We start from the raw sequence: 15,122 nt of genomic DNA, 5'->3' as shown, positions 1-15,122 counted from the left end.
CACAAAGACAAAGGAATAAAAGAACCAAAAAAAAACACACACAAGGTGGGATAGGTTAATCGTGTGCACCTGGTTTGGATTGAGAAAGCAGGTTAGCAGAGACCAAGCTTACCCCTCTTGGGCACATTATGAATAAAACATATTTATTACACTCATCTAATTTGGAAAAGGCCAAGTATAGCTCAACAGGATAGGATCAGCTAAGTTTAGAGGTCAAGTTGCCAAAGTGCTAAAACAGTAGTGATTTTTTTCCTTGTTAATTCATCTTGGCATTAACATTCAAGAAATCCTGATATAATGAGAGCAAAGAATAGCCATCAAGTTTCTAGCATACTTGATAACAGGATGATAAAAATGAATGGTCTGTTTGAGTTTAACTTACTTCAAGTGTAAATCTCTTTGTAGTAAACACCAAGTTATTGACTTCCCCAGATGAAATTTTGAGATGAGGGACAGTTTTACCTTCGAATACATTTTGCTTTTAATGAAGCTTTTCGCTCCAGCCAGTCATCCATCTGAGGGCTTGATAGAGCAGTTGGCTTGTTGTGATCAATAGTGACAACGTCTTTACCACTTTTCCACAGTTCATAGCGATCAGGCTGAAGGAGCTGCACAAATACATCCATTGATATCTTTACCATGTCTTTCCTGCAGGTACACTGTAAACATGGGAGGTTGGGAAGAGAGGAGGAGAAAGAAAAACAGATTACGTATACATAGCATGTGCCAATCAGAAATATGATTTTATCTTCAGCGTATGAAAAATATCCCCAATTTCTTAAATAAAGCCTTAATTAATAATGCAAACTTTAATGAAGTCTAATATGTTAGAAAAGCATGCTGAGCCATGTGGGGAGATTTCCTTACAGCAGTACATAAGATGTTTAAAAGAATTTTGAGATAATGAGCAAAAATTCACCTGGAAATCAACCAGGATTTAGAATATCAACCACACCAAAATTCTATGCAGTGGAGTCATGGCGAGAATAACTGGAGATGAAGTAAAGCAGTAATGGTGCTAAACAGCAGGGACTGATCTAAGAGTTGGAGGAAAGTCTCAGGAGCGGGAAAAAGACAGCTACATTGAAGATGCTTACGTACCACCCCCTCTCTATCTAGGTAAAAGTACTACTTGCTAGATACTGCAAGTATCTGTTGCATAGATACTGCAGTTACAAGTTCAATACACCACAACATACCAGTTAAAAAGATATATCTGATCTTGAAACACCTGTGTTGTCATACCCACATTCGATGATAATTGGGTTTCTGCATTTTTTCAAAATTTCACTCAAACGATGTGCATGCTCATGGTAAGGTCAGCATTTATTATCCATCTCTTATTACCCTTGAGGATAGTGGTGGAAAGCCACTTCAATCCAGGTGGTAAAGGTACATACCCTTTATGGTATTAGTAGTGTGACAGGATATGCCTCAGTGACAATGAAGAAATACCAATATATTTCTAAATTAGATAATCCAGAATGAATCGCACAGGTGATGGTGGTCCCATGTGTCTACTGTTCCTAGCCTTCCAAGTGGTAGAGGTCAAAGATTGGTAATGTGCTATTGGAAACACCTTGGTATGATGCTCCATTACATTTTTAGATAATAGATGTATATAACATTCACAGTATGCTGTTGGTCAAGGGAGTCAACAGGATGCCAATCAAAAGATTGTTTTGTCCTTGATGATGTTGAGTTTCCTGAGCTTTAATCGATTTGCATTCATCAGGCTTGTGCTTTGTTCATCTTCAAAAGTCTTTATGGAGTTGGAAGATGAGCCATTTGTCACAAAATACTCAGCCTCTGAACTGCTCTTTCAGATAAAATTGTGTGACCGGTCCAGTTAAATTTCTGGTCAACAGTAACCAAATGTTAGCTTCAAATGCTTCACATTTGCATTTATGCATCAGGTGTTGATTCAAAATGGTGCTGCTCAGAAAGCCTCCTTCTCTCCTTGTTCAGATTTCCACCCCCATTCATGACTGGATGTGGCAGCATTGAACCACTCTGATCAGATCCATTTACTTGTCTGATTGCATTGGTGTGTCTATTGCTGAGATGTATTCATTGCTTGCTGCTGTCTTACTGTATGCTCCTACTTTTAGCATCTTTACAACTTCACCTGATCCATAGCTTCAGTAGGCTGACACCTCATTTACAGGTGCTCATTGACAGGATTGGTCCCTAACATGATGGTTCTAATAAAGTGAAGGATAGGTCAAATACGAGGTTACAGTGAAACACAATTTTATTCCTGCTGATGGACAATCAGCATCTCTGTGATGTTCAGTTCTGAACTCGAGATCCATTCGGAACATAATCCTATTTAGCATAAACATACTAGCGAGCATCTTCTGTCTCAAAGTGGTCCTCCCCCTACTTACCGCAGGTTCAGAAAGGTAATCATATCCATCATAACTCGGCCAGCCATGCTGCTACCAACTTACTCAGTAATGGTCACTGAATATGCACCCAGAGTAGCCTCTGTGTCATTGCATCCCCCAGTTCTTATTCAAAGTTTTCTTCAACATGGAAAATGACTGATTCATCAGTTGAGAGACAGTGGTAGGCGGTGGCAAGTGGTTTCCTTGCCTATTTTTGATCCAATGCCATAAGAGTTTGTGAGGTCCAGAGTCTGCATTAAGGAATCTTAAAGTCCTCCCTCCTTATTTTATGTTATGTTAATTTATGTTGGTCATGTTTATAATGTACTCTGCTGCAAAAAGCTAATTTTCATGGCATTTATACCCTGGGTATGTATGCCCATGACAATAAACTTGAACTTGACTGAACTTGACCCAACTCTGGTGGGTCTGTCTGGTGGAGGAACAGCCCACACTGAGGGATTGCGATGGAGAAGTCTGACGCATTTTCTGAAAGGTCTTGACTCTGTAAATTTGACTGTATCAAGCCATTATCAAGGGATAACTCTCCCAATTCAGTATATATCCATCACTAAATGTGCTGCTGTAGGTAATACAGGCCAGCAGAAAATTAGGGAGGGGGAGTAAGGGACAATTAATCTGGTCTTTTTTTTGTGCACTGTGGTGAAGACTTGGTACAACAAGTGCTTTCACAAGAGCATTAATGAAGCAAATGATTTGAGTTGAACTGTTAGCTTAAAGGTCACTACTAATGATATTTCAATTTTATTTAATTACTTAGATTTAAATTCCATAGCTCAAGTGGTAGGACTTGAACACCTCGAGTGGTAGGACTTGAACACCTCGAGTGGATCTTAATCCAGGCCTCTGGATACCAAGCCCAGTAACATCTTTCCTTGCCGCCCCTCTCAAATAAACTGGGGGGGACAAGAAATCTGCTTAGTCAGGGGTTTGGAAGAGTATGGAGTAGATTAATTTTATGGAATTTATCATTTAAATTAACTTTATGGAGATGCAGGTTTCATAGCTGGACAAAGTTCCAATGGCTTCCTTTTATAAACTGCATATTTAGGTGATTACCCAGATATTTCCCAGCCTCAGCGCTTCTTTCCTGCACCCAAGCTCATTTGACAAGTCACTTTTCTCTAACACATTCTGTAAAAAGAGAAACACAGAAAATGATGGAGATACTCAGCAGGCCAGGCAGCATCTGGAAATAGAAGTACAATTAACATTAACTCTGTTTCTTCACAGATGCTGCTTGACCTGTTAAGTGATTCCATCTTTTTCTGTTTTATTCAGATTTGAAGCATCAGATTTTTGATTGTGATTAATGCAAAAAGAAATCCTCAAATGGGTGTAAATTTCTCTGCAGCTTGTACAAAACTTTCAAACTTGGCAATATATTCCACATGAATCAAATAAATCAACAGAAACTGTAGAACCAGCATTATATATCAAGATATGAGGACTGTTTAAAATCAGTGAGACAACATTCATCTAAATTTACTTCAGCTACTTGTCTTACATTGCAAGATCAAATGTATTTGGTTGAAGGACTATGCTAAAATATTCACCAACACTACTACAAAAAGAATTCTTAGCAGAACAGGAGAACGAGGTAGCACTGAACAACGTCGACTGGAAAACTCAGTAGTGCTTAAAACTTTCAGTAGTTTATAGACGGAAATCAAATGCAGACAACATAAAATCCAGTAAAGAGTGCTGCAACCCCCTTGGCCTTTTCATTTATACTAGAAAGGGAACCTCCAAAACCTGCACTGCGTTTTTCAATCACTCTTAACATCTGTTGGAGGACAAATCCAATAACACAGAACACGCATCAAATGGGCCTCATCTTATTTGCTTCAAACTACCTGAAATATTTATGCCGTATGATCACAGTCTGTAAAACTCTATAGTGTACGTGCTGCTTAGGTGCCTGCAAGATCATTCCTTATTTTATGAAGTACATTGTATGCCTCATGTTCAATTATCAAGAACAGGGTTTGGAAATTACCAGACAAGCAAATCAAAACCCCCCTACATACACAAACATTCAAAATTATTTGGTGGCTCAATTACAAGGAGAAAATCTAATTCTTTTTAATAAAAAGGGAAAAGTACTGGAATATATCAAGCTGAGTGATACACATGGTACAGAGCTCAGAAGAGAACCCACGTCAGGCAAGTTCATAGCTGGCAGTTTAAGGAATTCATACAAGGTAGCTTATGATTGATTTCCTGTAATAATTAAAAATGTAATTTATTTCCATTTTCTCCTCCCCCCACAGGGCAGCAAGCAAGGGGTGTTTACAGAAATTAACAGGAGGCGAAGCTCTTTGAGTCTTCACCTGTCCTGATGCAGTCAACTAAAATCTACTAAAAGGAAAGGGGTACCTGTACTACACATGCTCCATACAGATACTCCTTCTCTCTCCTCCATTTTCCTCTAATTATTTCTCCAGAGAGACTGCCAACCATTAACAAGCTTTTACACCCCTCTCCCAGCTGGCACTAATCTGTTCTCCATTTTATCTTGGTCTCCACCCCTTCACAGACATCCTCATTGTTCTCTCCATCTCTCCCCTTCTCTGCTACTTAAAAGGTGGATATTGTTCTCGTTCTGATGAAAGGTGTTCAACCTAAAACTTAAACTGTGCTTCTCTCTTCACAAATGCTGCCTGACCTGCTAAGTATCTCCAGGATTTTCTGCTTTTAGCTGGTCCAGAACTAAATGTTTATTTGCCTTGCTGTTCCACTGGATATTGAGCAATCGTACCCATCATCACATTTCTACCTCTTGCTCATTTCTAAAACTTAGTTTTCACATCCAAAATCCACTGGGGAAACCCAGTATTCTTCTTTCAGTGTATTTGTCAAAGTAACATTTGCCTTCATGACTTTATCTTTATCAACCTTGACATTACTGTTCTTCCTAACAGTCTTTTTCTAGTTTCTTAAGTGCACCCATCATTTGCATCTATTCTGGCCTGCAGGAAGATTAAGCTTTCCATTCTACTTGGTCACTAACCAGTTTGAATTCCTTCAGCTCTCCAAATAGCATAACCTTTGTGTTCTTGAGGTTCACCAACATCAAATTTCACATTATCTTTTTCTGACTTATACAACAAGGTTTCTTAGGTACTTTTCACATTATCCAATGGGATGGTGCCATCTCCAAATCCTAAATTACTAATGTGCTGATCAAAAGAAAATCAGGGACAATGAAAAGAGTTGAAGAGTGAGAACAACATTACAGAATATGTGGCAGCAATGGAGTGATTTATATGTACCATCATATTAAATAAGTCTAACAACAACAGTTAAGCTGCTTGTCATCTAACAAAGGGATCTCTATGATTGGATACTTCAGACATGTTGCTCCAGTTAAAAATGTATATTTTAATAACACTGATTCAGGGGAATTGATGTTCATAGTGTATATTTCTATTAAAAACTATTTAACTATATTGATTACAACAACCTATATTGTATAGAGTTCTACAATCCTCAGGTTTTCCATCTACTAACATACTGGGGCCAGATGGAGGGCTGTGGGGTTGAGTCTCAGGGGAAGGGCAGTAAAAACCTTGTCTCTGTATGTGCACAAGCAGAAATTTTTAGCCAAGACCTCAAAACAATTATAATGTGAAAATTAATTGACTTTGGACTCTCAATACCATGAATCCATCAAGCTGTAGTACTGAATAAATTCCTTTTGATCTTTTATATGTGAATATTTGTAGAAATGTAATTATAAGGCATGATGGGAAGCTCGGCTAAGTACACTAAGAGTTAAAGAACTACGCAGCTGATGAATGAACCATACTGATGTTTCTGTTTACTGTGATAAGGATCTTTAGTTTTGTAATGACATTGCAGAATGGTGATGAGGTGTAAGAACCTCTTTGTTAAGTAACCTTATGCAGCACCTGTTAATGCAATCAGTTGCCTGTTTTTTTTCCTCCCAGAAAGAATGCGAACAAAGATGAGTCACACCGTGTACGGTCATTAGCTGAGGCAAGGGGATATGAAAAATTGTTCTTGAGATCAGAGGTCTATAGGACAACTGGGATGGGAGCAGCATGTAAATGTCATATTGGAAATGTAGAAACAGCTAAATAGAAACAAAAAACCGAAATGGTGGAATTCAGCCAGTCAAGCAGCATCTGAGGAAAGAAGAACCAGTCAACATTTCAGGTCAATACCTCTTTCTCAGAACTGAGGAAGCTCTGAGGAAGGGTCATTGACCAGAAACATCAATTGGTTTCTCTTTCCACAGATACTGCTTCAGTGGCTGAGTTCTTCCATCATTTCTGTTTTTGTTCCAGATTCCAGTCTATACAGTTTTATTTGTTTTCCATAATAAATTAACAGAAACTGGGACCAGCACAGCAAAGTAACGTGTATTGTCTCACAAATTCCACATAAACGCTTCACATTGGTAACCACGGCAAGAACTGACAGAAACAGTGTCCCAGTGGGGTTCAGAAGCACAAATATTGGTGCTAAGCTTCACTGAATTTACAGCTATTGCTAAGCATTTTCTTTGTACATCTCAGACAAACTTTAATCTCAGCTCAATGTGAAATTTGTGTCTGTACTTATGAGGTCTAAGCTGACATGAATCCACATTCTTACAAAGTTGTTAAAATACAAATCGAAAACAAATAAGAGAATGACTCAAACAACAAATTTAACTTTTTAAAGTTTATACCATGCCTACTAAAAGAGACACTTGGAATGCCGTTACACACTTCATTGCTGAGAATTAGTTTCCAGTTTAGAGGTTTACAAGACTGGCAGCATAACTAAGAATACAGCAGAGTTATGGAGACATCCTCAGGTAGGCTGCCTCATTGTTTAGATTTATTAATGTAAAATAAGACAAATGTGTAAGGATGCATGGCTGTCTGTCTGAAATTGATTGTTTCCGCTGGTACTTGCAGCACTGAGTATTTTGTGTCTTACACTCCCTCAAATGTTCCATCATAACTAGTGTCCTGTATCACATAAGGTTTGGGTAGAATTGCTGCCCGTGCCGGTCAATGCTCAGAAGTGAGCAGAGAGATGAGGTGGTAAGCACAACAGCTATTTTATTCAGGTGGGTAGAAATGGAGTATAGAATCACAGGGTTGACTCATTTCCAGTGCAAAGTAGATATCTATGGAGAAACCCAGTGCAATCTATATGAAGTTCTGTAGAGCAATTCACACCTGAATGGACTACTGAACAATAAGTGTTTTATACTTTAATGAGGCATATGTAGAAGAGTCATTATAATTACCTTGTCTGTAAATGTACATATAATGGAGTAGAATGTCCTCAATATGCAACCTAATTGTCATTAAATTGAAAAGCAGAGTCTCATTTCATTGGAGACACACTTCAAGAGCATCACAAACTTTCATAATTTATAATGTGCAATAGATTTCAAAGAAAGACTAAGATCACTCAGTAATTACTCTTTCTTCACTTGTTTTTTGGATTATATCACTGGCAATGCCAGCATTTACTGTTTACACCTAACCGCACTCGAGAAACTGGTGGTGAATGCGTTCTTCAACTATCTTACTTCCACAATGCTGCATAGTGAGAAGTTCCATAATTTAGATCCATTGGCAATATATTTCCAAGACAGGATAGTGTGCATCTTAGAGAGGAACCTGAAGTGGTTGGGTACCTAAACATGTGAAGCCTTTGTCCTTCTTAGTGTACAGGATGCAGGTTTGAGAGAGATTGTTGGATTAGTCTAGGCAAGTAACTGCAGTGGATTTTGTACGTGGCATAACTGCAGCCACGTGTGCAAGTGGCAGATGGAATAAATGTTAAGGGTGGCTGATGAGGTGCCAACCAAGCAGGTTTCTTTGTCTTGGATGCATCTTACATACGATGAGCGATTGTCGGCTCTTGGACTATATTCATTGGAGTACAGAAGAACGAGAGGAGACCTCATAGAAACATTTTGAACGTTGAAAGGACTGAACAGAGTAGATGTGGCTAAGTTGTTTCCCTTGGTGGGTGAATCCAGGACAAGAGGGAAGAGTCTTAGAATTAGAGGGTACCCATTTAGAACAGAAATGAGGAGAAATTTCTTTAGCCAGAGGGTCGTGGATTTATGGAATTCGTTGCCACGTACAGCTGTGGAGGCCCGATCATTGGGGGTGTTTAAGGAGGAGATTGATAGGTATCTAATTAGTCAAGGTATCAAGGGATAATGGGGAAAAGGCCAGGAATCAGGGCTAGATGGTAGAATAGTTTAGTTCATGGTGAGGTAGCGGAGCAGACTCGATGGGCCAAATGGCCTGCTTCTGCTCCTTTGTCTTGTGATCTTGTAGTATTTGAGAGGCTAGTCCGAATGACTTTCTGATCAATGGTGACCCAATGGAAATTTACAGTGGGAGCCCCCAAGATCATAATGTCAATAACAATAAGGCTGACTGACTGCACTTCTTCCAATAGGAGAGACACTGCCTGGTACCTCTTGTAACACAAACAGGACTTGGCCTCTATGGTCAGTGATAGTACTACCAACAAGCCTGTTGCTTGACCAGCCTGTGAGATAGCTCTCCCAACTTAGACATCAATTGTCAGATGTTTGCAAGGAGGACTTCAATTACTTGGGTCCAGAATGACTTTGCCATGTAAGAATAAACTATGTCGCTGCAAGTTTGGAGTTACGTACAGCCTAGACTGGGCAAGAATGGGAATCCTCCTCACCTAATAGGCATTAATTTAAAAGAATCCAATAATTTTGCTGTCATGCTTACTAAAACTAGATTTTTTTTTAAATTCTAGGTTGTTATTAACTGAATTTTAAGTGTGGGATATGAACCAGGGATTCAGATTATTTAGCCATTGGACAATCACATGATATTATTTAAATATTTTGCTAACCGAACAAGTAGTAGTACTGTTTTCACTGCTTTTCTTGCACCAAAACCAAATTACAAGGTTATCAATAAGATTGCCTCAATATTTCAGTTGCCGTCAAATCCAGGTAAAGGCAGACAAATAAAGGAAAGTGGCCATGGGGGTCTCAGTAATCTTCATAGCAAATCTATTTTAGATGTAACAAATTTATCCACCATAATTGTTGGACTGCTGTTAATTCCCATAAATTGTAAGAGATAATTTAAAAGAACAGTAAAATGTCTTAAATATACAAGCCCATTATAAAGGGTTCCTTGTCTGTTTTAATGCTGTTGTTGCAATGGAACAATATTTTTAAAGTCGTTTGTATTAAGACAAAGACTGAGAAGCAAACTCAACACTTATGAACATGCACAAGGTTGAAAAGCAAAGTGTGGTGGTCAGTTAACTCAAAAAAAATGCTAACTGCAAAGAATGACTGAAACAGAACGATGTTTAAAACTTAGACTGCAGTGCTGTTGTAGGTAGACATAACTTGGGACAGAACAAGGAGATTAAATCTACCAAGGTGTTAACAAAGTATTTAATTACAAGTAAGGCCAGAACATGATTAAGAAATAGAGAGGACAAAGAGGATGAAACAATCAAAGTGCCATGTCTCTGAAGTAAGTGACATTTGTAAAAGAATTATAGACAATTGGAGAGGGAGAGGGAGAAAGATGGAGTGCGTGTGCGTGTGTGTGTGTGTGTGTGTGTCTGTGGGGGGTGGGGGAGGCAGAAGTTACTTCCCATTCAGGTAGCAGCTCAGTCAACAAGATAGCAACAAGGCTAGTCTCAGTCTCAAAAGAAACTGCTGGTAACGAATAAAACAAAGCGTGGCGGCCCGCACACGCAGGACTCGAACCGCCATCGGGAGCCGCAGGCGCACGCGCAGAAGCGCGTTTTGAACTACCCTTTTGGGGCGGACCTTCTGGGAACATTCTGACGTCACGTCTGTCCCGCGGGTCGCGAGGGCACTTAGGTAGAGAGTTTGGCGCGCTTTTTGGTTGTTGGAGTAAAGATTCTGGAGTTCAGCACTCTCTGCCTCCGTGTCATTCTTCCATAGCGTGTTGCATTTGGCTACAAAAGTGTATTTTCCAATGATGGAGGCAAGATAGTTCATGCAATTAGAATGCAAGATTAAAGGGAAAATGCATGTAAAGTGTAGGATTAGAGAGAGGGGCAAGCAGTGCACAGGACACAGGAGGAAAAGAGATCCTTGCCGCAGTCACTCAGAGATCGAGTCTCGAAGATTTCAAGGAATACTCTATGCCTATTGTCTTAGTTAAGCATAGCTTCATTGTACTGGGTGCCACATACTTCATGAATCTATTGTACTTTTAAACAATAAAACCTGTATCATAATGGTCACAAACACTACTGTTGAGTAGGCTTAAAATAAAACAGTGTGACTTGACAAATCTCACAAATGCAGAAGGAACTATTAACAGGTGAATGATATCATCCAAGAAGGACCTCAGTGAGAAAGCTCAGTTTTCTCCCAGTTTTAAGATCAAGATTTAATTCCAACACAGGTTGACCTGTCTTTTTTTCAGACCGATACATTCAAAATAAACTGCCTGTAACAGCTCATGTGCTAGAAGCAATGTCTCACTGTTAGAACATAGGGTTCCCTTAATAGCTTTCAGCAGAGGCAGCTCTAGCTTTCATTCAACCCTATCAAATTTGACAAGCTGTTTTTCATCTCGTTCTGGGCCATCAGCTCCCAACATTGGGAACTTGTGCAGCTTGCAAAAAAATCTAAAGTGTCTTCCATTTTAAATAATGTCCTCCACTGGATCTTCGTGGCAAAGTTTACCGCAGATCTTACTATCATCTTGTACCAGAAACCAATGGCAAGATATAGCAGTATAAAAGCAACTCCAAAAGGTATACAATGAGATGCTAACCAGACAAATCATTCATGTTAACTAGAACAAGAGTTTGCTCTCTCCTCTTTTTATCAAATTTGTTGTAATACTGCAGATATCTTCTGTCCTAATCACTGGCAAAGCCAGCATTTATTAGACATTTCTTATTGCCTTTGAAAAAGTAATAGGGTGCTGCCTTCCTGAAACTCTACAGTCCATCTGGGGAAGGTACTCCCATAGTACCACTGGCTAAGGTGTTCCATGACTCAGTAACAGTGAAAGAACAACAAACTTGCAAGTCAGGACAGTTTGGGATTTGGAAAGGAACCCGAGAGTGGTGGGAGACCCACGTGCCTGCAACTCGTCTTGGTTTTCAGGTTAAGAGCCTTCATCAATTGCTGCCGTTCATTCCTTAGATGGAACAAACAGAAATCATGGTGAGCTGGTTATGTAATGGGTGCATGTTTAAGGTAGTGAATCAGGATCAAATTAAGCCAAGGCTGCTGTGTCCTGGATGATTTTATCTTTGGGTGTTGTTGGAACCAGCAGTCGTCCCGACAAATGAAGACAGTATTCCAACACAATCCTGACTTACACGTGGCAGAAGGCGATGGCTTTACAAAATCAGGAGGCGAGTCACTCACTGCAGGACACCTGGTCTCTGTTGTGCTCTTGTAGCCAAAGGATGTATGTGGCTGGTGCAAGTTCCGGCAAATGGTGCCCCCCCCCCACCTCCTCTCACCCCCCTCCTCTGGACATTTGCTATAGGGCAAGTGCAGCAGTGCCCTCTCTACAGTATTAGACCCTCTCTGGTCAGAGATGGTCATTGCCTGGTACTCATTTAGTAAAAATATTTTACAGTTTACAATGGCCTTCCTTTTGTAGTCAATGACAAACAAATGGTACACTCTTTACTCGCTGTCAGCCGAGCACTAAGCTTTTGTGGGCATTAAAGCAGAGACTTGTTCTAATCCAGCATCTCATGTAGCCATTAGGGGCTAAGATCAGAGTAGAATTTGGGCCTGCAGGTAGAACAAGATAGGGCTACTCAGTATGAATGAAGAATTCTCCCAAGGCAGGAGAAAATGTAAAATCGACTTAAATCACGAACAGCAAGTAGAATAAAAACTGTAAAAGATGGCAAGGGTTGGGAGCGAGAGAGGGGGAGCGAGAGAGGAAAAGTGAGGAAGAGAAAGAGAGAGGAAGGTGTCAAATAGAAATAAAGAAACTGTTGGCAATAATAATTATCAAGTGATAAAAATGTACTCATGACACACCAGCCATAAGTTTTTATGGAGTCTTATATTAAACTAGTGTACAAATACCCCAAGTCCATGCCACTGCACATCATTTAATGCTTTTAAAAAGGATTGCCACAGAGTGCACCATGAAGCAGCAAGGCATCTTATTTCTGATAGAAAATCTGGATAAATGCATTTAAGAATGGAAAGCACTGTGGTTCAAAGCTTCCTGCCGTATGGCGATGTCAACAGTCACAGTGAACCATTATTTTTGGTTAATCTCAATTTGTAGAATTCTGATAATGTTCTATTTAAATTTGATGTAATTCCCATGGAGATGAAACTCATCCTTTTCTAACTGCTTTACACCAACTATACCAGAATCAGTGCTGGATCATTTTTAAAGAGGAATAGTTTGTAGATTCATATAACTGCAGAGTCTTTGGAATTAAGAATACTATTCTGTTTATAAACGCTTTTCTTGCCAGTTTTAGCATTACTGTGGAAGAGATGTTTGCTTTTTTTAGACAGAAGATAAGCTTGAATGAAAATCATTCCTATTAGGGTGAACAGCAGAAGATGGAAGTAGCAGAGACAGTTCCGCAGATGTATGCAACAGCTCTATGCACTGAACTTACTTTCATCATTTGAAACACTTCTTTGAAAACCTCTTCCCGAATTTTTACAATTTTCATCAGACTCCAGTTCTATTAATGCTCAACTAAGCTTAAAAACATCATTGCTAGGTGCACACCCATCAATGTCATGCTGAATGGCTGAAAATTCATGCCACGTCTAAATAGATCATTTCCAATTCTGTATTAGTTTAAGCTCAGTGAACATTTTCACTGATAGACATATGAAATACTGAAAACTTAGGTGCAGCTCTGAAATATCCCAGCACAAAAAAAAACCAGTTGCATTTGTTGTAATTCATAAAACTGCAGCAGAGCCATTGATATGTGAAACCCATAGTGGTATTGGCTCCCTTATTTTATGCAGGATGTTAATGCACTAGAATCAGCTCAAAGACAAAGTCGAGTTTATTGTCATATGCACAAGTACATGTGTGCACAGGTGCAATGAGAAACTTACTTGCAGCAGGATCACAGGCACATAGCATCATATAATCAGCATTCACAAGAAAAACACAAATTAAACATAAATTATACACAATTTTTACAAGAAAGGACAAAATTAGAACAAAAAAAAAGTCCATTTTAGTACAAAGTGGTCATAATGTTGCTAACCCTCACTGATAAATCAAGAACTGAGTGGTTGAAGGGAAGTAGCTGTTCTTGAACCTAGCAATGTGGGATTTCGGGCTTCTGTACCTCCTGCCCGATGGTAACTTCAGAGTTTACAAAGGCAATACATGGAACAGGTGGGTTTTCTTGTGAGGCCAGGCTTGTGTCTACTGGTAGAGTTGAAGGCAACTTGACTGAAATATACAAAATCTTGAGGGTTCTTGACAGGGTAGATGTTAAAAAAAAATGCTTCCTCTGGTGGGAGAACTTAGCACTAGGGGTTATGTTTAAAACTGGGGGTCGCCCTGTTAAGACATAGATGAGGTGGAATTCTTCTGAGGGTCTTTAAAATTCTTTTCCTCAAAGGGTGGTGAAGGCAAAGTCTTTGAATATTTTTAAGGCAGAGATGGATGGATAAGTAAAGAGATAAAAGGTTGCTGAGAGCAAACGGGAATGTAGAATTGAGGTTACAGTCAGATCAGCCACGATTGTAGTAAATGACAGAACAGACTTGAGGGCCAGAATGTTCCTAAATCGTACATCCATTACTGAAGATAAAAGATACCGGCTTTCTAATTACTGACTTCAAACTTCTTCAAACCAACATGATTCTTAGGGAAAGAGGAAAGGTAGATACATCACATAGAGTGGTAGATTCTAGTGGTAGATTGAAGGTGTCAGCCTCCCAAGAGTGATTAGCAAAAAACATTCACAAGTGCAAGTAACTCTGCTTGTTACTGGTAAGATAAGGAATGCAATCTCCAGAGCACCAAAGTAAAAAATCAGACCTCCATACTTCCATGGGACTTGGGCACTGTATCTGTGACTTCGGTTAAAACTGAACATAAGGTTTTATTGGTTTATTAAGCACAAGGGAGCCAACCAACAATTTATGGTTCCAAATTTTCCAAAATTTCTAAAAGTACAACCCGGCATCCATATAACTGACATGTCAGTATAAGTACCATTGGAGCAAATAATCTCTCAAGATGGATTCCTTTGTTTTTCAGCAATGGGACTCAAGGATTTTCGACATCAACGGGACCCGAATGGAATGGTGTCAACAAGAGAATAATGCAAAGAGTTCACAAATCCCCAAGTGCAACTTCACTAGAATCATATTAAACCGTACAAACAATGTTATAACTTTAACAAGTCTTTATGTGCATGAATACATTCAATGTCCTAAAGGTGGAATTCATGTAACTGTCCCAAGTCTGCAATTAAATTTCCTTTAACTGAAGGTGGCACTCAAAAGGAAGCCATCCAAAAACTGGTGAAATAATGGGTCTCAGACACATTGGCCAGACTCAGCTTGTCTCTGAAAGCAACAGATACACATGTAACTATTAAAACCCCATGGGACTACTGGTAATAAGATTTAGAAAAGAGATGGCAGCATTCTTATTGTCAGCCTATTGCTGACAGAGTATTCTTATTTAGGAAGACCCTGGAGAA

The 15,122-nt window shown here is 39.3% G+C and overlaps 1 protein-coding gene across 5 annotated transcripts in view; it reads right to left on the bottom strand.

The window, feature by feature from the left end:
* Positions 1-491: 491 nt before the first annotated feature.
* LOC127582375 (lysine-specific demethylase 4B-like) overlaps positions 492-15,122 on the bottom strand; it is a 252,246-nt gene continuing 237,615 nt past the window's right edge. For all 5 annotated transcript variants that reach the window (XM_052037556.1, XM_052037555.1, XM_052037552.1 and 2 more), the window contains one exon: positions 492-659. In XM_052037556.1, the coding sequence (XP_051893516.1) occupies positions 635-659 (25 nt within the window). In that variant the 3' untranslated portion in view covers positions 492-634. The remainder of the gene's footprint in view (positions 660-15,122) is intronic.

This window comes from Pristis pectinata, chromosome 24 (assembly GCF_009764475.1).
Source record: "Pristis pectinata isolate sPriPec2 chromosome 24, sPriPec2.1.pri, whole genome shotgun sequence".
Lineage (NCBI taxonomy): Eukaryota > Metazoa > Chordata > Chondrichthyes > Rhinopristiformes > Pristidae > Pristis > Pristis pectinata.
This window is presented reverse-complemented; position numbering and strand designations above follow the sequence as displayed.